General features: G+C 61.4%; 1 protein-coding gene across 1 annotated transcript; it reads left to right on the top strand.

Moving 5' to 3' along the window:
- The first annotated feature begins 12500 nt into the window (after positions 1–12500).
- On the top strand, positions 12501–18378 carry FGF3 (fibroblast growth factor 3). Its single transcript, XM_036427669.2, has 3 exons — positions 12501–12795; positions 14723–14826; positions 17959–18378. The coding sequence occupies exons 1-3, from the start codon at positions 12579–12581 to the stop codon at positions 18322–18324; spliced, it is 687 nt and encodes a 228-aa protein (XP_036283562.1). The 5' UTR covers positions 12501–12578; the 3' UTR covers positions 18325–18378.
- The last annotated feature ends 3847 nt before the right edge of the window (positions 18379–22225 follow it).

Here is a 22225-nt window from a genome sequence, read left to right as displayed (position 1 = left end):
TTCCACAGCCTTTTCTTTTCCTAACTTAGAGGATGAATGAATTTTAAAGACTACAGTGTCCCTTTAAAGCCAGACAAATGGGGGTGGGGGTGGTTGGGGGTCCAGAATGCTCTGAAGGAGGAGTGTCATCTATCTGCCCTGATCCCCCAGGACTGGAGGGCAGGCCCAGGGAGGACAGCAGCTTGGGACCTGAGCCTGGGTTCCAGGGTTCCAGGGTTCCAGTGCCAGGAAGAAAAGTCCCCACAACTTCTGGCTGTAAAAACCAGTAGGAATTGAGGCTGAGGGAGATGAAGGCTGCTGAAGTTCCAGGCAGTTCCTCTTAAAGGGCCCATGCACTGACTTCCTTAGATTCGCTCCCTCTGAGTTCTAGTGCTGGTGCAGCAGCTCAAAAGGCACCAGGGACATACGGAGCGGAACTGAATTGCCCGGCGTCAGGGTGAGGGCTGGAGGGACAGCTTTCTCCAGACAGAAGTGCAGGCAGAGGCCACTGTTCCTCTTCTGAGCCTTCCCCCTCACAGAGCCAGTCTCCATCAACCTGGCTCATGCTTTTTGCCAGGTCCTAGTGATACCCAGCCCCATGCAACGTTCCCACCCACACAAGCTGTTTCCTGTGTCTCCTCAGGTGGGATGTCACCAGGGAGATATGTCTCACAATTTTTGTCCGCCACACGTGGGTCTTAGACCAGCCAGTTCTGCATTTCTGCCCCTCCGACCAGTCTCCATGTGGCTTCTTCTTTACATCCTCAATCGTAGAGCTTCTATTCAGCTCGATTTCAGGTGGTCCTGAGTAATGGCTGTTCTGTAGCTTAGTTGTAATTTTGATGTGGTCATGGGGCGATGCAAGGACTGCATGGACATACACCGCCATTTAACAGGAATCCCCTTGTTAAATTTTTATTTATTTATTTATTTATTTATTTATTTATTTATTTATTTAAATAAATTTTTATTGTTCATATTATTACAAATGTTCCTCCCCCCCCATTGCTCTCCTCCACCAGGTTCCCACCCCACCCTCTGCCCTTTCCCCACCCCCCATTGTCCTCATCCATAGGTGCACAGTTTATGTTCAGTCTCTTCCCACATCCCCCTCTCCCCTTTTCCCCAAGAATCGTCAGTTCATGCCCCTTCCATACCTCTGATTCTATTATATTCAACAGTTAATATTGTTCATCAGATTTTTTTAAAAATTTCCTTGGTTTTTAGATTCACTTGTTGATAGTTACGTATTTGTTGTTCATAATTTTTATCTTTATTTACTTTGTCTTCTGAAAGAACCCCCTTCAGCAATTCATATAATTCTGGTTTGGTGGTGATGAACTCCTTTAGCTTTTTTTTATTAGTGAAGCTCTTTATCTGGCCTTCGATTCTGAGTGATAGCTTTGCTGGGTAGATTATCTTTGGCTGTAGGTTCTTACTATTCATCACCTTGAATATTTCTTGCCATTCCTGTCTGGCTTGCATGGTTTCTGTTGAGAAATCAGCCGACAATCATATATGTGCTCCTTTATAGGTAACTACCTGCTTTGCTCTTGCTGCTTTTAATATTCTTTCTTTGTCTTTTGCTCTTGGGATTTTAATTATGATGTGTCTTGGTGTGGTCCTCTTTGGATTTCTTTTGTTTGGAGTTCTGTGCGCTTCCTGGACTTGTAAGTCTAATTCTTTCACCAGGTGGGGGAAGTTTTCTGTAACTATTTCTTTCAGTATGTTTTTGATATCTTGCTCTCTCTCATCTTCTGGGACCCCCATAATTCTGATGTTGGTTCACTTGAAGTTGTCCCAGAGGTTTCTTACATTATCTTCAATTTTCTGGATTCTCTTGCCTTCTTGCTTCTGCGGAGGAGTGTCTTCTGGCTCTTTATGTTCCAAATCTTTGACTTGATTCTTGCGATCTTCCATTTTGGTTTTAGGACTCTGTATAATATTTTTTATTTCAGACGAGATTGGGCGCGTTCAGGGTGGTATGGCTGTAGACATATTTTTTATTTCAGATAATGTATTCTTTATTTCTTTATCCCTTATCATTTCTTGTTGATTCCTTATTAATTCTAGTTGATCCTTTTCATATCCTCATAGGTCTTATGGACCTTTTCTAGGAAATTCTTGAAAAACCTTATAAGCGTAGATTTGAACTCTATATCCAGTCGCTTTTTTTCCTCCATTTCTTTTGTTTGTGATCTATTTCATTGTCTCGGCATTTTCGCAGCTTCCCTGATGGGGCAGGGTTTCAGGGTGGAGCCTACAGCCTTGGCTTCCGTCAGCCTCACCCTATGCGGTTCCAGAGTCTCAGTAATCCCTAGGGTCCTTCAGTACTCGTTGCAAGCACCTCTGAGAGAAAGGTGCCCTCGATTTTCACCTGCTACCAAACAGTCTAGGCTCTCCCCCAATGAGCCCGGAACTGGGGTTCAGTTCAGTTGGAAGTAGAGTTGGAGTTGGCGTTCAGAGCAGTCCGGAGCTTTTGTCTCCTTCCCGCCAGGGCAATCCCGTGGCACAGCCAACCATCCCTTCTCTGTGCACAATGTGTACTCCTCCAGGACCTCCTTTTGCCACTACCCCGGGGTTCTGCCTTACAGCCCAGCTCCCTATGGATGAGCCTGGGTCCCCGGGGTCTGGCCTAGAACTGGGGTTCAGAGCAGTCGGAACTGGGGCCCAGCACAGTCGGAGCTTTTATCTCCTTCCTGCTAGGGAACGCCAGCCAGGCACTCAGCCACCCCTCCTCTCCGGCTCCGTCCTCTCTGTGCGCGCGCACCTTGTGTCTCCATACCTTAGGCTTTTACAGCTCCTCTGCTCTTCCTTCTGGTTTTCTCCTTGCTTCTCGTTGTAGAATTTCCAGTCAGTAGACTTTCCTGTAGTTCTGGATAATGTCCATTTTATATTTTAGTTGTATTTTATTGAAATTGTTGTGTGTGGCTGCAGCTAGGTGTCTACCTGTGCAGCCATCTTGGATTCTCCTTGAATTTATTTTTAAAGTTACCTTGTAATTAGGGAGAGTGATGCTGCTCTCCATTCTTGATAAAGGTGTAAAGTGTCCTTTAAAATAAGTTTAAGTAAAAAATAAAAACCAATTATTTTGTTCTTTTCATTGTCTCTGGGTCTGGTGGGATTCTCAGCTGCTTGAGTACCATGGGGATGAGCTGGCCGCACCCCCCAGGACCTGGGACCCAGGGATGACCCATCTTGAGGGAGGCATCCAGGAACAGGCCCAGACAAATATAAAACACCTCCCCATGACCCTGGGCCTCTTACTTCCCTTCTCACCTGCAAAGGAGGACCAGAAGGCCCCTCCCAGGGGTGCTGTCAGGGTTGAGGAGTCATAGCTCGTGACATCATTCCCATATTCACTACCTGTGGAGTCGTATGAAAGGGTTTGTCATCATAAAGACCCTATGAAGTGAGTGTTACTATGTGTCCATTTTACAGACACAGAAGCTGAGGCACAGAGCAGTCAGGTGACAGCATGGGTTGGTCTGAGGGCAGAGGCTGACTGCACTGAGCACGCTGTGTCCCTGGTGTCTTCCGAGCTGCTGCACCAGCACTAGAACTCAGAGGGAGCGAATCTGAGGAAGTCGGTGCACGGGCCCTTTAAGAGGAACTGCCTGGAACTCCAGCAGCCTCCATCTTCCTCAGCCTCAATTCCTACTGGTTTTTACAGCCAGAAGTTGTGGGGACTTTTCTTCCTGGCACTGGAACCCTGGAACCCTGGAACCCAGGCCCAGGTCCCAAGCTGCTATCAAGACCCCTCCCCCCGCCATGGCAGGTGGGCACTCGTCCGTGGGAGCAAGTAGCTTTCCGTGGGCAAGCCCACGCCACGCACCTCAGCTGTGACAGAAGTGGCCCCAAGCTCTGCAAACCCAAGTCGACAGCACCAGTGGCTGCAGAATGTCTGAGCCTCAGCCCCCACCTCGAACCACAGCTGTTGGCCTGCCCCCTCGACAAAGCCAGTGCCTGGTGGGTTTGGGGCTGGAGAAGTGTCCGCAGAGCTGGAGCCTGTGGAGTGTCCGAGCGTCCGGCCTCGCACACGGAGCGGTGTGCCTGGGGTCTGGTTACCTGGATGTCCCTGTGTGCCTAGGGAAATGCCATTTTTCTTTCAGGCCATGCACTCTGAGCCTCAGAGCCCGGCGCAGGCAGGTGGGACTCCTGTCCCCCTCTCTGTCCTGAGCCCGGATGATGGACCCCTTTCCTCTCATCCCAGGCACCTGAGCGAGCCCGGAGAATCCAGAAGGAATTCTAAAGTGACACTTGAAAGAAACCCATTCACCGGCGAGTGAGTTATTTTTGTTGTGCAGACAATGGCGAGTGGGCAGGAGAGGAAACGGAGGAAGGCCCCTCCCGCCCCATTCCTCCACGCTAGTCACTCCGGTGTCTGGTGTTTGGTGTCTGCCCCCTGCCAGGACCTGGCCCCCGGGAACAGACCCAGGGCAGGTTTCTTAAAATATAAAACACGTCTATATGTTCACCTGTTTGCAAACAAAATAGTGTGTGTGCAAAGTTGAATGCTGCTTTTCACTCTTTTTTTTTTTTTTTTTTCCATGAGCTTTCCCCACAGAGCACTTCATCTTCATAGTCTCCTTAAAGCTGCAGGGTGGACACCTGAGGGGCCGAGGACCGGCGGTTCAGCACAGACTCCGGAGCTGGCGCCCTGCCCCTCAATCCTGGCTCTGCCCCTGAAGCTGAACACCTATTGGCCAGTTGCTTCCTCTCTCTGTGCCTTTGTGGGTTTTTTGTTTGTTTGTTTAAGCTTTGAAATGAGGCTTCTCATAGTCCGCACCCACTAGGGCTGTGAGGAGGATTACATGAATTAATACTTAAAAGATGCTTAGAAGGTCACATGGTGGGTAGAGAACACTATATCCATCGTGTCTGATAAGCGGGTTATCACCTATTGTCAGAGTCTGGGTGTGCTCATCACAAATCACAACCAGGGACTAGCACTGTCTGGCTCTCTCTTGTTTTGTTGTGGACAGTATTACAGATGTCCCCTAATTCCCCCCCCCCATTACTCCCCTCTTCCCAGCCCCTCTCCCCCCAGGCCCTCACCACACCACCTTGTGTCCATTGGCTCTTTCTCGGTGCTGGATTCATCCGCTCCTGAGCACATGGGTTCCTGTCTGGGCCTCGGTGTTCTCATCTGTGAAATGGAACATTGTCTGTTCACGAAACGCAGGTGTGATAGACCGGAGAGTGCATGTGAAAGGGAAGGTGTGGCCCAAACCTGGGGCAGTTTGGGGGGGGTGGGGAGATAAAATTTGAGAGATTTGGAGCAGAGGAGGAACCCATGATGCTTGTTGAGCGGTTAAATGAGGGTCCAAAGGAAGCCAGCATGGCGGGGGGGGGGGGGGGGGGCTGCTTCCTGGCCCCACCCAGGCACAGTTTGTACCCCTGCCCGTGCCCAAACAGCCTGCATGTGCCACTCACCTTTGTCACCCACCTTCTCCCTGGCAGTAGATGGTTGCTGCCTGCCTGACCGGCCTCCCCGAAGAAAACAATGTGTCCTTAGCTCATTGCCTGGCACGAAGCTGGAACTCAGAACATGGTGGATGGATGAATGAGTGTTTGAAGGAGCAGGTGAGTGAAGGACAACATGTTCATGGAGGAGCTGGCTGTAGTTTCCTCTCACAGGGGGTCTCCGACAGCGATTCCCATGCAGGTGGGCGTCAGATGGCCTGGAGAATGGACTCAGATATTGGAAGCAGCGGAAGCCTGGGGTGCTCATCATAAGAGGCAGTGGCTCCTCGGTGCTCTCACCGTACCCCTTCAGAGAGCCCTGCAGGGAGTGGGGTCTCCAGGTGGGTTCAGTGGCCTGGGGGGGGGGGGGGACTGGGGCAGTGGCCTCCAGGGAGAGGGGGGCAGTGGCCTCCGGGTGTGGTCTGTCTGCTTTCAGTCACACAGGGGAGCCACCAGTGTTTGCACAAACACTCCCGCACCCTCCTGGACAGGCAGCCCTTGCAGAGCCATCCCAGTGGAGACGTAGAGACACAAGCTAACTTGCTCTGCACACACGCCCAGTTGGGAAGGAGTGACAGTCCGGTGCTGAGGACACCTTTGCAGAGAGCGCGTGATGAGAAAGCCACTTCCCCGGTGTCTGGCCTTGCACCCTGGTCCCTCGGGGGCAGGTCCCGGGAGCTGGGTCTCCCCTGGCTTCTGTGGTTTCCTGTCCTTTCCCTGCCCCAGGGCCAGCGGCAGGCCACATCCCCGGCCAGAGATGGCCTGTCAGAGGCTCGGGCCACTCCCGGCATTCGCCGGTGGTGGTCACAATGCAGGCGAGCTGACCCAAGTTTGGCAAAAGCGGCTGCAGGGCCCCCAGAATGAACAGCAGCCATGGGAGGGGTGCCCCTCTTCTACCGTTTATCAGGGGTTCTGTTTTAGGGAACCCATGCTCCCCAAACTCTTCAGCAAGCCCCACATTCATAGTGGCGGGGGGGGGGGGGGGGGGGGAGGCTTAGCACTCTGGGCAGAGTTCCGTTCCTAGTCCTGGTTTGATTGGGCCCAGAGCCCCCCACCCAGTGCCTGGCTCCTGCACCCCAGAGCAGCGGGTGGGGCGGGCCTGCCGGAAAGGGTTAAGAGCCATGCCAGCGTGCCTGGGGGGACAGTGGCTGCCGACCTGTAGACTGGTGGGGACAGGCAGGTGAAATCAAAAGCTTCAGGGACAAGAAGGACCAAAGGCAGGAGCTGGAAGAGAAGCGGCCATCGTTGCCCCCTACCCCTGCCCCCCCCCGCACAGGAGCCCTGGAGGCCGGGACCGCGCGGGGCAGAGGTCAGAGGTGTGGGTTGGGCTGGGGTGCCTCTGTTCACCCCGAGCAAGAGCAAGGAGCCAGCTAGGGACCTCGGGGGTGTGGGCTCCAGCCCAGCTGTCATTGTGGCTCCGAGGCACTCTTTCCACCTGTGGCATGTCCCCCCAGGAGAGACACAGGGCACCCCAATAACTCAGGCAGTGCTGCCCAGCCTAATGATGGCCCCTGAACTCAGCCCATTGTCCCACCTAATCTGCTGCTAAAAGGATTTAAAATTCAAGAGAGAAAACTGTTGACGCCAATTAGTTCCATTGTGCAGGCTTCAGACAGCCAGAGGCCATGGCTCCTGGGCCCCAACTTCCCCTCTGGGTCAGTGGGGAGCTCCGCTCAAGCCCATCCCTCAGTCGGTCAGTCTGTCTGCCCGCCAGAGTTGGACCTGCTTTCATCTTGCTGTGTAGGGCCCAAGGCCTACCCATGAGGTCATTGCTTCCCGGGCTGGGCTGGGGAGTGGAAGGCACTTGTTTGGGCTGTGCTGTCCACCTGAGGTCAGCTGGTGGGGACACTGAGACGTGCTGACTCTCTGCTCACAGGTCTCACGTTGAAGAGCAGCGTCTGAATCCAGCCCCAGGCGCACACCTGATGTGCTCATGCCACCGGCTCCCACCAGCTGCTCCCGGTGGAAAGAGCCGGTGACCAGGGCCCCAGGGTAGGAACCCGCTGCCCCGCCCGCTTCCTTCCTCATCCTCACCTGCAGTCCTGATCCTCACACCTGTCCTAGCTGGAGGACCCCCCCAATGACTCCCCAGCACAATACCCAGGCAGTGAAAATCAAAACAACAGCAAAATCAACACGGAGGGCAGAACCATCTTCCTCCCTCTCACCCCTTTCATGCCTCTTCCTCTCCCAGACATCACTACCAACCCTACAGCTTCTCCGCTCTTTTCATTCAAACGTCCAACATTATCAGGACAAGGGATGCTGGGGAGCTCCCTCCCTCCCTCCCTCCATCTCTCTCTCCCTTCCTTCTTTCCTCCCTCTCTCTCTTTCATGATCTATTATAGGAGTGATTGGCTCAGGCCAAGCCCAGGGAGTGGGCACTGAGAAAGCAGAGAACAGCAGAGCTGGATGCAGGGACCTGGGAGGAGGGACTCCACCAGGGAGTCTCGGAGGGGATGGCATGCAGAGACACCCCCTCCCAGGAGGGTCTCTCTCAGCTGGATCACCAAGAACAAGGAGAATCTAAACAAGTCCAAAATGGGCGCAGAAGAGGGGAAGGGGTGGGGACAAGCAGCACAGAGACCCTGGGGTGCTGAACAGACCCTTCTCGTGAACAGAAGCAAGCGTGCACCCTGCCAGCTGCTTCCTGGCTCGTCCCCTCGCCGTCTTGTCTGGACTGGGGCACATGGAGGGAGGGGGACCCGCTCTGTGAGGCGGAGGGAGCGTCCAGGGGTGCTGCACAGTGTCTTCAGGAATAGCAGATGTTTCTAGAAGGGAAGGGCAACCGGTGCCCCAGGTGGAGTGAGCAGTATGGGCAAAGGCCAGGCAGGCTGGGGACAGGTGGCGATTTTGCTGCTGGGGCTCACTCCATCTGATAGCCCTTCTCAGGACTGCCGGGCCATGATCCGGGGGTGCTCCTGGTCGGCGACCCCATTCTGGGGCTGGACGCAGCCCACAGTCCGGCTGACATAGAGGAGGGGGTCCTTGTTCCTCTTTGCGCCCAGCAGCCCTCACTGTTCTTGGGCACAGGCAGTGGTCCAGCCCTGGCTTCCTGAGACATCGGGCACTAAAGGAGCCCCTCACTGGTGCCATCCGGGAGCCCAAGAGGGAGCTGTGCCGCCTTAACCAGTCGGTTCCTGTCAGGTGCTGGGACCAGGCTCTGCCCTTAGGAGTGGGTGGCCGTGCTGGGGAGGGCAGCCAGCTGGTCGACCCACCGGCAGAGACCTAGCGGGGCTGTGTGTGGTGATGCTGCTTCCAGTCCCACACCTGGTGCCCATGGCTTCTCACTTCGCCAGGAGCAATCAATGGCAGAGACAGAAAGAAGCCTGCCACGCAGCTTGGGACCGTCCGCAGCCTGTGGGGATGAAGTGATCAGGTGGCAGAGGTGAGCCGACAGATGGAGGCCCCAGCGGCCTCGCCTCACCTCCCAGCTGGGGAGCCCGGACAAGTCTCCTCAGGTCTCTGAGCCTCCGTTTCTCCTCCCAAAGGCAGGGCTGCCTCAGGGGCTCCGGGCCCGCTGGCTCCGGGTGGCGCGGGAGGCCTGTGCTCTCTCCCACTGCTCGGGGGGTGGGGGGTGGGGGGCACAGTTAGATAGAGTTTGTGGCCTGAAGCCAGCACCCCCTCTGGCAGTCACCCTGTGGGCAGGCTGGGACCCCGTCACAGGCCCCTGCTCTGTGTTCCATTTCCTCCCTCGGCTCCCTCTCTTGGGGAAGGCTCTGGAGAGCTGAAGTCTGAACCCTAGGGCGGGGTCACACGTACCAGATAGGCTGGGAGGGGGTCTGGGGGTTGGGGCCCCCAGAGCGGAGGTGAGGTGGGCTGGGGCCAGGCCTGGGGGTGTCCAGGCCGGGGTCTGGAAAAGACCAATTAGTCAAATGGCTACAGTGACCATTTGGAAGCAATTAGCAGGGTCGCTATTACCACATTACACCCCCCACCTGGTTCCGCATTGGAGGGGAGGGGTGGAGGTCGCCGCGGGGCGGGTGCGTGGTACCTCAGCCCAGCCGGCCCAGCAGGGCTTTGTGATGAGATCCATGCCCAGCCAGGAAGATGCCCCGAACCAGGTGCCCCTCCCTTGGCTGCGCCTCAGCCCTGTGATGTCCAGAGCCCAGCCAAGGCCCTAGAGGTGCCGGGGGCTTCCTGGGCCCGGGAGATTCAGATCAAGAGGAAAATGAGCAAAGCCCGGAGCCAGAGGGAGAGGCGATGGGCAGTGGGTTGGGGGTGCAGGCAGGTGGGCCAGTGCCCCCCAATGCCAGCCCAGGGTGGGGTTGCTGCGGGGCCTGAGACAGCTCCCTCTGACCTCAGGGTGCTCCAGAACAGAGGCGCCCACACGGTCCAGCGAGCGAGGCTGTCCTGGCAAAGTCACACTGGAAGGGACCGCACACCGTGGGCGCCCACTGTCCCCGCAGAACCGTGACAAGGGCCCTGTCCCACCCTCAGAGGCGTCACGGCTCCATCGGACACTGGCCCCTGGCGACGGGCCCGCTCTGGGCCGGCCATTCTGCGGAGCCTCTCCCTGTGTCCGAGGCGTTGTATGTGCCAGGAACCAGCATCTCAGAGGAGCTACGTGGCCAAGTCCACGGGGCACGGAAGTGGCTGCGGGGCCATTGGCTCTTTTGTTCCTTCCTTCTCCCCTTCGTTCAGGGAGTGGGCACTGAGGGGCTGCCCTCCAGGAACTGTGGGCACAACAGTGAACCAAGGCAGCACGCCTCCCGCCTCCCGCCACCCCGCTCCACGGAAGCCCCTCTCCCGGTTCCGGGGGCTGGTCCACTTGGGGGTCCCCACGGCTGACCACAACGGGCAGGGCGCACTGTGGCGGTGTGCGGAGGAGCGAAGCTGCAAACCCTGAGTGAGCTTCTGCCACAGAACGTCCTGGCTCCTCCCCATCTTCCCGAGGGGAGTCCAGGGGAGGAGGCTGAGGCCTACACAGCAAAGGGGGTCGGGAATCCTGCCCTCCCCCTGACCCCGCAGGTCTTGCCTGCTTCACCCTCTGAAACCGAGTCTCTCTCTGGACCCCAGGCCCATTCTCCCTCTCTTCTCGCTTCTTCACACCGACGCCGCCTCAGGAGGGACCTGCCTGAGTCCGGAGCAGAGCAGAGCTGATGGCCGGAGGGCGCCCCAGCCCTCACCGTGCCCCTCTGTGCTCTCACAGGAAACCCAGGCTCAGGCCAGCTCTGTGGGGGATGGGCCAGTCCCCTGCCAGCTCTGTCCCCAGAGTCTGTCCTCTGTCCCCAGCAAAACAGGCTCCAGGAGTCTGGTCTTTAGACCCTTCTGGTGGCAGACAGAGCCTGGCCTGGAACAGCCTCCCCAGAAACTGAGGTACCGGGTGGCACCCCCAGGGCCCTTGGCACTGACCATGCCAGGGTGAGCTCACTGAGGGCACCTTGTGTGAGGCCACACTGAGAAATGTGGGGTGCGGCAGCTCCTGCAGCTCAGGGGGTGCCCTTGCCCTGCAAGCCTGCCCCTCCCTTGGGCAGGGCCAAGATCCCAAATCCTGATGCAGGTGGATGAGATGGGTCATTCCAGAAGCCCTGAACCTGGAGCTAAGACTGTGGCTAGACCACGAGAGATCTCACAGGGTCTGTCCCCATCCCTGCCTGTTCCGCCCCTTGCCATGGAACAAGCTCCTTGCTTGAGCTTCTGTGTCAGTATCTGCTGTCCACTGGCCAGGGCCTCTGGGGGGACAGAGGCCAGGGGACTGTGGGGGACAGAGGCCAGGGAGCTGTGGGGAACAGAGGCCAGGGGAACTGAGAAGGGTGTGAGGGTGTGGCTTTGCCCAGCACTCTATCCACAGCCCCTCTTCACTGGGGTCCCAAGGGGCGAGAGTCCCACACACAGTCTAAGGGCCATCGGGGGCATCTACCTTGCTGCCCCTGACCCACCAGGCAGGGGCCTCCGTACCCCCTCCTCTGGCCACCCCTCTCTTCTCTCCTCTCCCTTCTCTGAGGCCACTGCCCCTCCCCTGCTTTTCTCTGGGGACCCCTCCCTGGTCTGTCTCCATGTCTGCTTCCTGGTCTCTGTCCCTCTCTCCTGCTCTCTTCCTCTCTGCGCTGTCTCTCTTGCTCTCTGCCTCTCAGCCCCTTTCTCCAGCTCTCCGCTCTCCTTTCCAGCCCCCTCTCCAGCCGGCCCCGGGACCAGACCCTCTGAGACCCCCCACCTCCACCCCTTGTGCGAAAACCTTCGCTTCCGGATCTGATGGGTGGGGTGCGAGACAGGATAAAGCGTCTCTCCGCCGGCCGGGCCGCCCCCGTGGGCCGCCTGAGACCGCGCCGCGGCGGGGCTCCCGGGCGGGCGGGCGCAGACACAAGCCCGGGGCTCTCCCCGCGCCCCCCCCCCCCGCATCGCGCCCCGCGGCCCCCGCCTTGTGCGCCGCCGATGGGCGTCTGTCCGCGCCACTTCCCCGCGAGTCGTTTCCGCGGACCGCAGTCTTAGGCGGCGCCCCATTGTGCCGGGGATTGACGGGGGGCGGGCGGGGGCGGCGGGGCCCGGGGCGGCCGCCTCCAGGCCCCGGTCTATAATTTTCGGAGGCGTAATTGGTCCGGGGCGGGGGCGGCGCGGGGGAGGGACCTCGCGGAGCGCGGCGGGCGCGGCGGGGGCGCGGGGCGCGCGGCGGAGCAGAGCCGGGGCTCGACGGCGGCGGCGGTGCGCGTGGGCGAGTGCGCGCGGGCGGCGCTGGTCCGGACCCCGCGCCCGCGGGCCCCCAACCCGCGCGGCCTCCCGCCCCTCCCGCCCCTCCCGCGCCTCCGCCCGGGGGACCACGTCGCCCTTTTGTTGCCGAACCCCCGTCTTTTCTTACAGCGTTTTGCGCAGCAACGGAAATTTCACCCGAGCCTGGGTGAAAATTAGAGGAGATCCATTCTCTCTCCTGCCCCTCTCTCTCCCTTTCCCTCTCTCTCTCTCTCTCTCTCTCTCTCCCTGTCTCTCCCCACGACACCCCCCCTCCCTATCCCTCCCGCCCCTCCCCTCCCCTCCCTCCCTCCCTCCCTCCCCTCGCTGCGGCCGAGCCCGAGTCCGCAGCGCCGGGCGCGGGAGGGAGCCGGCCCCGCGCGCCCAGCCCGGCCCGCCGCCGCCCCCTCCATGGGAGCCGCGCTCGCCTGCAGCCGCCGCCGCCGCGGGGCGGGCGCGATGCCGCGATGGGCCTGATCTGGCTGCTGCTGCTCAGCCTGCTGGAGCCCGGCTGGCCGGCGGGGCCCGGCGCGCGGCTGCGGCGCGATGCGGGCGGCCGCGGCGGCGTCTACGAGCACCTCGGCGGGGCCCCGCGGCGCCGCAAGCTCTACTGCGCCACCAAGTTCCACCTCCAGCTGCTCCCGAGCGGCCGCGTCAACGGCAGCCTGGAGCACAGCGCCCACAGTGAGTGCGGCCCGCGCCGCCGCCGGCCCCGCGGAGGGCGGGAGGGGCGCGCGGGCAGGGGCGGCGGCGCTCGAAGGATGCCGCCGGGAAGGGGTTCCGGGGAGGGAGCGCTCCCCGCGGCCGGAGCCCCCCGCCGGGCCCGGAAGAAGAGCTTGAGGGGGCGCTGGGGGTGGGGTGGGGCTCGCGACCTCCGAGGGCCAGGGCGGCTGCCTCTCGTGGACCAGCCCTGTCGCCCGGCCCGCCTGCTGGTCGGAGGGGCGCGCGGCAGGCGGCCCGGGGCCCCCCACTTGGCCGAATCCGGTGGCCGAGCACGTTGGCGCTCTCTGAGTTTCCCGGAGGAAAGGCACCGGGCGGGACATGTACCGTCCTCTGGATGGTTCTGACGGCCTCTCCTCCTGCTGCCGGCCTCGGGGCGCGCATCCTTCCCTCCGCCCCGCGGGAGTGGCCGGCTCCCGGGCCGCCCCCGCTGGACCCTTTCCCGGGTGGAACCTGCAGCCTCGGAGCCTCCGTCCCTGACCACCGAGCGACCGCCAGGGCCTCGGGGTCCGGGTTGGGAGCCCCGAGGGTCATCCGCCTGGAGGGTCCGCAGCCAGAACGGGGCGAGGCTGCCGAGCTGGGCCCCTCCGGCCGCCGGGCCGAGCCCCTCCCGCGGGGAGCGCAAAGCCACGGAGCCGCCGCGGTGCGCCCGGCGGGGAGCCCGAGACCCCGGCCCCGGGCCTAGTGGGGCCGTGGCGGGGAGCGTGGGAGGGCGGCCGAGGCCTCCTGCCGGGCGTGGGGGGCGGAGAGAGCGGAGGGAGCGGCTCCGTGGGTCCGGGCGGCGGCGGCGAACCGCTGCTTCCTCGGGGAAGCCGCAGCCCCGCGAGGGCGTTTTCGGGGGCCGCCTCGCCCGGAGCCGCGCGGCGGAGACCAACGGTCGCGTCGCCTGCCCTGTGCGTGGGGCCCCGCCACGGAGGTGCCGTGCCCGCCTCGCAGGGACATCCCAGTTCTCGCTAAGCCCCCGGTTCCCCCTAAGCCCCGGCTCCCCTTCCGACCTCAGAGCGTCCAGCTCCGTGGTGACCCTAAGGGGTAACACCCAGGCGGCGTCTCTGGTCCGAGCGCCGCTCATCCGCGCAGAGCAGCCTGCACGCCCGCGCGGCGCTCCCTCCCGCGGCCCGGGGCTGCCCTGAGGTCCCTGCTGAGGGCCGGGGGCCGGTCACGAGCTGGGCCCCTGGAGAGGGTACCCTCCGCTCCCAGCCCCCATCAACACATTCGGGACAATGCCTGCCCCCCCCCCTGCCTTTGCTGCCCCTCCCCACAAGGAAAAGCGCCCCCGTGCCCAGAAGAACGCTTAGGCGCGAGTTAAACTGTCTTACACACCGAAGGCAGCGGGGAGCCAGCCCGGGTCCCTTTGTGGCTCCGGGTCTAGCCCAGCCTCTGTGTCCCTCCGACCCCATGGGACAGGTACTCCTGCCCGGGCCAAGGCCAGCGGGTTTAGGCGGCACCCTAAGGTGTTGTTGGGTTTATATGATGAACCCGCTTCACCCAAGGCACCCCGCTTTCCCAATGCGGGACCCCAGGGCACCGCGGTCCAGGCAGGGGAGCTTGGGCGGGTCACGGGGCCCAGCAGTCCTAGGAAGCCAGCGGGCAGGGCTGTTCCCTGGTCCTCGGAGGCCTGGAGTCAGTGTGTGGCGATGGTAGCTTTGTTTTCCCGCCCCCTCTGCCACCCCCCCCCCGACTCCAGGTTTGAATTCTTCTCCTTGGAGCCCCTTCCCTGGTGCCCACTCTTTCACCTCCTGCCCAGTCATGCCTCTCCACTGAGCTCCCAAAGTCCCCCTCCTGGGGGGTGTGCTGCAGCCTCGGGCAAGGCTGGCGGCCCTCGCCCTCGCCCCTCCCCTCTGTGCCCCGTGGGAGACAGAGGGGGTGCTGAACCTTCCCACCCCGCCCCCAGGCATCCTGGAGATAACAGCGGTGGAGGTGGGCATTGTTGCCATCAAGGGGCTCTTCTCTGGACGGTACCTGGCCATGAACAAGAGGGGACGGCTCTACGCATCGGTGAGTCCGGTCTCCCCGGGGGGTGGGCCCGGAGGGAGCCGCCGGCCACCGGTGTGGAGGCCAGTTCTCCCCAAAGGCGGGAGGCCGAGCGGCTAGCTCTTGGGAGGGAACCCAGAGGAAGGGAGACGGGACCCGGGTCCCAGGCACATCCGCGGGGACCCAGTGTGTCCACCCGCCTGGGACTCTGTGGGCCTTGGCATGTCCTTCCCCAAGGGCGGGTGCGGGGGGGGGGGCGCACGGAGCAAAGTACATGGAACCAGGAGATTTGCTCCCGCCAACTAGTCATTACATGCAATTCGGCCGATACCTTCCTGGGCAATGAGAGGTTTTCCGTCCGCACGTCGCCTAGGCAACACAGCCCCAGGACCATCTCCACACGGTTGTCTCCCTCCATCGGCGCTCAAGAGGGAAACACACCACCACTTCCTGCCCCTTGGGCCGCCAGGCACAGCGCCTGCAGAAGAATGGCAGGAAAACCCGCCTCTAGGCCCATTATTTCATCGCTCATGTGTCACCGTTCTGCTGCGGGGGGAAAGGCAGAAGCCGGGCGCTCTGGCCCAGGCCCAGCGGGGCACGGGCTAGGGGCGTGTCCAGGAGGAGGGACCTCGGTGCCCAGCCCTTCTCACCCAGCAGCTGTGGTTTGCAGGACGTGCCCCTAGCCCGGCTGCCTTTTCCCCGAGGGAATGTGGCTTCCCAGGCCCTGGGGCACGGTGCCCCCGGTGAATGGGACTGACTTTCTGTTCTCGAAAGGACTCAGGCCTGTACCTCACAGAGCGGGGGCGCCAGGGAGGAGGTCTCGCTGGTCGGCAGGGTTGGTGCAGGCCTGACCTCTGAGGGCCTCCGTCCACGCTGGTGACATCACGGAGTGGGGCAGGGAAGGCTGGATCGAAGGCTACTGCCGTCTCTTTCCTGGGCAGCCCAGGCCCTGGGCTTTGGAGGCAGAACCAAGCCTGGCCTGAGTGAGCCCAGGGGGTCAGAGCCCACGTGTCATGGCGTTGGCTTTGGGAAAGGAGGAGGAGGAAGAGAGGGTCTCCCCGCAGGCACAGCCAGGAGGTCCAGTGGAAGCAGGTGGGGCTTTGCAGAGCACGGGCAGGAGAGGTCTCCCGGCCCGGCAGACAGGCGCCGCCCTGGCACCGCCACCGCCTGTCCCCATCCAAGGCGCCACCAGCCAGCCCACTGCCCTGCTGTCTGTCCGGGCCCCTCGTCTTCGCCATCGGCCTGCCGGTCTCCTCCCCAGGCCAGCTCACCACTTCCCTGCCCCTGACTCCCTCTGAGCTAGAGGTCACCCCTGTAAGTCCTGGTGGCTCAGAGGCCCTGGCAGAGGGCAGCACACCCCAGCTGGACGCCGCAGCTCCCCTCACTCCCCTACGAGCCACCCTCTCAGCCCAGGGTCAGCTGGGAGTCGGGGGGGGGGGGGGAGTCCTTTCTCTCTCAGTCTCACCTCCAGTCTCTCTCCTCGTCCTAGACGAGACCTCCAGATCTCCATTCCTTCCCCTCACCTCTCCTGCCTGTGCTGCCGCCTTCCTGTCTCAGGCCTCATCACCTCCCACCGGGACCATCGCAACCTGGGGACGGGGCGACTGGCCTCCAGCCTCGCCCCCTCTTCCAGGCCTCTGTCCATCGACCCATCTATTCACCTATCCACATCCACCCACTTACCTATCCACTCATCCATCCATCCGCCTGTCCCTCCTCCCTGCTCCCTCCGTCCAGCATTCACCCCTTCCCGCACAGGCCTGTGCTGTGGGCCACACTGTGTCCGGTCCCGTTGAGGGTCTCTCTGCAGTGCAGCCGCCCTCACAGCTGTACAGCGTGGAGGCTGCCACTGAGCTCTGAGTCCTGAGCCCCGACTTGTAGATGGAAGAACAGAGAGGGGCTAGGCGTATGTGGAGAGGTGTCCCCCCCATTCAGCTACACCCCTTCCCCCCATCCTCGCCCCCCATCTCCAAGCCATTGGGAAAGAGGTGTTGATGCTTAAACATCTTGCTTCCTGAATCCTCCTGGCCCCCATCAGCCCGAGGCCCCTGAGAATGGGCTTGCAGGTCACCGGCTCTCTCGCTCCTGCTGAGTGGCCAATCTCAGGGGAGAGGCCAGGTCCTTCTGCCCACCTTTGCCTACCCCAGCCCTGCTCCTTGGCACAGTTCAGGGAGGGAAGCCCTGGTGGCGGGCGGGGGTGGTGGTGTGCTTGGCATGCCCACCCGCCTGCAGATGGGACGGAAACCTCCACTGAGTCAGCATCACACACACACACACACCTGGGAGATCCTGCAAGGTGCCCTGGGGGACACTGGTGACAGCTCCTTCAATTCCGAGTTTTCCCCTCCGACCCTCCAGATGCCTGCCTCCCAGAGGGCAGGGACCCCAGACACCGCCCTGTCCCACGCTGACGTGGGTCTCTGCATCCCGCCGACAAAGTCAGCCTCCTTCCCACCCCTGGTGTGGGGGCAGCGCCTCCGCGGCCCTGAGAGCAGCACCTGCGAGTCGGAGCGCTGGCCCCGCTGGGCTCCTGGCTCCCGCTCCGTGCATGTCGTCCCTCCTTCCACCCGTGGGGCAGGGACAGAGGCCAGGCCAGCGGCCTCCTGAGGCCCAGCCCCAGGCCCAGGGCTGGGGTCCAGGCTCAGCCTTGCAGGGAGAACCCGGCTGTGCTCCCTTCCCTTCCTGTCTCAGGTGTTCTTCCTTCTTTCTCGTTTGTGCTGTTCCTTCTGGGGTGCCCTCCCCTTCCGCCGTCCAGATGGTCAGTCCTCACGTCCGTGCCGCCCGCAGACAGGGCGGCGGGGTCGGGCAGGCCCTGTCCCTGCTGGCCCTGTGCTGGGGACACCCTCCAGGGTTAGCACTGGAGGCTGAGGGAGGCTGTGGCCCAGGAGGGGAGACAGGGAGAGAGAGCCTGTCCCCCCCAGGTGCTCAGGAAACCTTGGCCAAGGAAGAGGCCGTGAGCGGATCCCGAAGGCCAAGTTCACCAGACACAGGCGGGAGGAGGGGCACGCCGGGCGCAGGGCACGGCCTCGGCAAAGCTGTGGAGGGCGCCGCGGTGCTCGGGCCTGGGCAGGCAGAGCGGCTGTCCCTGGGACCCTGACCCCCCATGCCCGTGCGGCCCCGGGGCCACTGACCGAGGCGTCTCGCCCAAACCCGCAGGAGACCTACAACGCGGAGTGCGAGTTTGTGGAGCGGATCCACGAGCTGGGATACAACACGTACGCCTCCCGGCTCTACCGGACGGCGCCCAGCGGGCCGGGGGCCCGGCGCCAGCCCAGCGCCGAGAGACTGTGGTACGTGTCGGTCAACGGCAAGGGCCGGCCCCGCAGGGGCTTCAAGGCGCGCCGCACCCAGAAGTCCTCCCTGTTCCTGCCCCGCGTGCTGGACCACAAGGACCACGAGATGGTGCGGCTGCTCCAGGGCGGGGCCGGGCTCCACGGGGGCCTGCCCAGGCCGCCCGGCAAGGGCACCCAGCCCCCGCGGCGGCGGCGACGGAGGCAGCGGAGCCGGGGAGGCCTCGCCTAGCCGCCGGGCGGGCGGAGCGGAGGCCCCACGCCTGGGCGCCGAGCTCACGGCCGGCCGGGCCCGCGGCCGAGCGTCTGCCGTCCGTCAGAGCTGGCCATGCCGGCCGGGCAGCTTTCCGTAAGCAACTGTCTCCGCTGCTGCCGATTCTCTCCAACCAGCGCCCGTCCGGTCAGGACGCTGGGGCCGAGCAGGGGCTCAGGAGAGGAACTGCTGTGAAGAAGACACTCGTGGGTCTGTGCTGACCAGGGGCCCCCACCGGCCGGGAAGAGCAGCTGAGTGCGGGGTCCTGGCTCCCGAGGAGGCTCCCGAAGAGCAGCTGGGGACCAAGGTGGGGGTGGGGGGGGGATGATGTGTAACTGGAACATTAAAGTGTTTTACTCTTCCTTGTATGCAGTAGGTCACAGGCGGTTTTTACACGAACACGTTTGCTTGTGAGGACGGCCGCCTTAAGGTGTGAGATTGTGCGGAGCAGCAGGGCCCCAGAGGCACTCGGTCCCCCGGCTCTGAGAGCCGTGAGACCTGAAAGGCACACGATGGATGGAAGGGAAGGTTGATGCACCCGGAAGCCTGGGCACAGGCACGCGTCCCTGACCTCGGGGCCTGTCTGCAGGCATCTGTGTGCGCGCGCACGAGTGTACGTGTGTCTGTGTGATCTGGTTGTATGTGGATGTATGGTACAGGCGTGTGAGGAAGAGGAAGAGGGGTGTGCTTTGTGTAAAATCCCAACAAAGCCCTGCATGGTGAGGGCAGCTGTGAGCGCCTGCTCCGACGCTCCTCCAAACCGCCCTGGGCCTCGGTCTTTGCCTGGAGCGGCGGCGCCCGCCGGACTCCCGCAGGCGTGCGCGCCCACGTGCATGGCAGGCCTGTTCCCGAGAACCAAAAGGTGGAAACAGACCACGTCCACCCGTGGGCGGACGGAGATGAGCAGGATGTGGTCCGTCCACGCGATGGAACGTCACCCAGCCTTAGGAAGGACGGGAACGCGGACCTGCTGCAGGTGGATGAACCGTGAGGACGTTTGACGTTCCATAAGCCGGTCACGAAGGACAAATCGTGTGTGAGTCCATGCAGAGGCGGTCCCGAGAGGAGCCAAGTTCATGGACGGGCTGGGGCAGGGAAGTTGGGGGGGGGGGGTGTTCCATGGGGACGGAGTGTCCGTTTGGGAAGATGAAGAAGTGACTGATGGTTGCACAACAATAAAAACACGGTGACATCTCGATTCCGGGAGTCGGTGCCTTCTGCGTAGAAGTAGACAGGTGGAAGGGTCCAAGGTGCCCGATTAACAGTGCTGAGTGAAAACACCGGAGCCTCTCAGGGCTGGCCGCCGCCCCTGTCTTCACAGAGCTGGCGAGGACAGGCGGCCAGGTGGCCACTCTGCTCGCCCTGACCCGGCCCACTCCCCACCTGTCCCCCCGAAAGGGCAGCCCCGCCTGTGTGAAGCCGGGACCCAGGGCCCGGCCCCTGAGCCCCAGCCCAGGAGGCCCCTCTGATGAGGGAGGAGGACCGGCCCGGATGATGGGGCTTCAGCTGCTGTGTGCGGGCCTTTGAACCCCTCCGTGGGTTCAGAGGCCCCCTGCCTCCCTGGGGGCTGAGGACCCGGAAAGATGAGCAAGCAGTTCTAAACTTAGCGCCCACCCATTGGAGGGTGACCTTGCCGGGGTCGCATTCCAGGGCCGAGCCAGATATAGTGCCTGGTGCTGACCCCGTCCCCCCTCAGGCTGCAACAGCTGGACGACCAGGGCGGCCCACACAGAGCCGAGACCCCTGCCAGGCTGCGGCCCACACCTCGGAGCCGGGAGCCGGGCTGCCTGGTGGGGAGAGAGGCAGCCCAGTGCTGGACCCAGACACAGCCTCGGCTACGTCTGTTCTGGCACAATTGATCGCGAGAGCCCAGGACCAGCCTCTGTCTCTCCTCACCCTCAGTTTCCCCGTCTGTCAATGGGTTCCCACAGTGGTCGCCAGGGTCCGCTGAGAGACTCAGTCATGGAACGGTCCGGTCCATAAGGAAGAGCTTTACAGCCGGGAGTGGATGGAGGGAGGGCTGGCATTGCTCTTCCCAGAAAGGTCAGGGACGTGCCATGGAGCAGTGTGCATCCTCAAGGTGCCTGTCCTGGGTGCTCTCCCCCGAGGAGCTCAGAGGTGGGGTGAGCGGGAAGTCATGGGGGCACACGGGGCGTACCAAAGGCGCACTGGGAATTTCTCGGAAATTGCATGCCTTGGGAAGGTTATTTTCAAGTTAGAGATTTCAAAAATTCATGTATTGTCATTGATAAATAAATACATTTATCTGCTTTTTGTACAATTTAGGAGAATGGCACTGTAATTCTCCATCCATCCAACTGTCCGTCCATCTATCCATCCATCTCTATCATCAATCCATCCACTCAATCATCTATCCATCCACCCATCCATCTATCTCTATCATCTATCCATACACTCAACCATCCATCCCTCCATACATCCATACTTCTATCCATCTATCACCCACCCACCCAGCCATCCACTCCTCTAGCCTCCACCAGACCCTTCTGCTGGGCAGGTGGCTACACAGGTAGCAGAGCTTAGCCTTGCCTCTGAGGAGCTCGCAGCCTCCGGGGGCACAGTTCTGAGAGCGCAGGTTGGGAGCAGTGACCTGGAGAAATTCAGGAAAAACTGAGCCAGCTCCCTGTTAATGAGAACAAAGGGGACATCAGCAGTCAAGACCCTGATCTTTATTTTATTTTATTTTTAAAATACATTTGTATTGATATCAGAGAGGAAGGCAGAGGGGGGGAGAGATAGAAATGTCAATGCTGAGAGAGAATCATTGATCAGCTGCCTCCTACACTACCCCTATTGGTGATCGAAGCCGAAACCTGGGCGGGTGCCCTGACCGGGAAACGGACCATGACTTCCTGGCTCCCTGCTTGATAGGTTGACACTCAACCACTGAGCCACACTGGCTGGGCTCAAGCCCCTGTTCTTGAGAACCAGTGCCTGTGGCCAGCCAGCCCCACCCCGATGACAATCTGACAACATCCTCATCTGCATTCAGAGCAGACCCCGGACATGGGAAGGGCCAGGCTGAAGGGCTGGGGACAAGGTCAGGGGAGATGGGGCAGAGACAGAACTGGCTTTGAGGTGAGAGGTGTTTAGGGTCACAGGCCTTGGAGTTAGGGTCTCCATGGGGCTGGCACAGGCTTGATGGCCCCTTGCCCACCATGCCCTCAGAGAACAGAGCACCTCGCCAGGCCAGGCCTCCCAGACCCAGCGAGGTGGGCCTCCTGGGCTCTCCCAGGAAGACGGCCCTCCCTGAGCCTCGGGGACGCTGGCTGAATATGTGAGGAGGAGGGGCTGTCAGAGAAACCTGCCCTGGCTCTTCCGTCCTTAGGATGGGCTTCCTGTTTCTTGATTAGACCTTCCTCTCTGACCTCTTTCCTCCATGCTTCTCACCCCAAGTTCCTGTGAACCTCAGGAGAGCAGGCAGGCCCTCCAAGCACTTGGCCAGCCTCAGTGATTTTTCCAGGAGTGGCCTCTCCGCCAGGCAGCCCTGCCTCCCCCTCCCAAGCCCTGCCCTGCCCCAGGACCTCTGCACATGCCCCCACGGGGCCATTCTGCCCTCTACTCGTCACCCGGCCGGCTGCTTCTCCACCTCCACTTCTCGGGGCCCCTCCTCAGAGAGACCTGTGACTGTCCTGTCAAAATCGGGTCCCCTCGATTTTTCCCCCTCACAATGCCTTGTTATTTTGTTTGCAGATCCCAACGCGATCTATAATTATCTGGTTAATTGTACAGTCACTGCAGGTGCCTACCAATCACCCACCTTGGGGCGGGGGGCGGCACCTGGCCTGTTTACCCTCCAAAGCGCACCTGCCTTTGGCGGAGGCTTGCTCATAGAGACAGTCCCTCCTTGAACCCCAGG

The sequence above is a fragment of the Pipistrellus kuhlii genome, unplaced genomic scaffold (assembly GCF_014108245.1).
Source record: "Pipistrellus kuhlii isolate mPipKuh1 unplaced genomic scaffold, mPipKuh1.p scaffold_m20_p_9, whole genome shotgun sequence".
In the NCBI taxonomy this organism is placed as follows: domain Eukaryota; kingdom Metazoa; phylum Chordata; class Mammalia; order Chiroptera; family Vespertilionidae; genus Pipistrellus; species Pipistrellus kuhlii.
This window is presented reverse-complemented; position numbering and strand designations above follow the sequence as displayed.

Coding starts and splice junctions, on each gene's coding strand:
- FGF3 (XM_036427669.2), top strand. CDS start 12,579: ATGGGCCTGATCTGGCTGCTGCTGCTCAGCCTGCTGGAGCCCGGCTGG. Junction 12,796..14,722: donor CCTGGAGCACAGCGCCCACA/GTGAGTGCGGCC, acceptor CCCCGCCCCCAG/GCATCCTGGAGATAACAGCG. Junction 14,827..17,958: donor GGGGACGGCTCTACGCATCG/GTGAGTCCGGTC, acceptor CCAAACCCGCAG/GAGACCTACAACGCGGAGTG.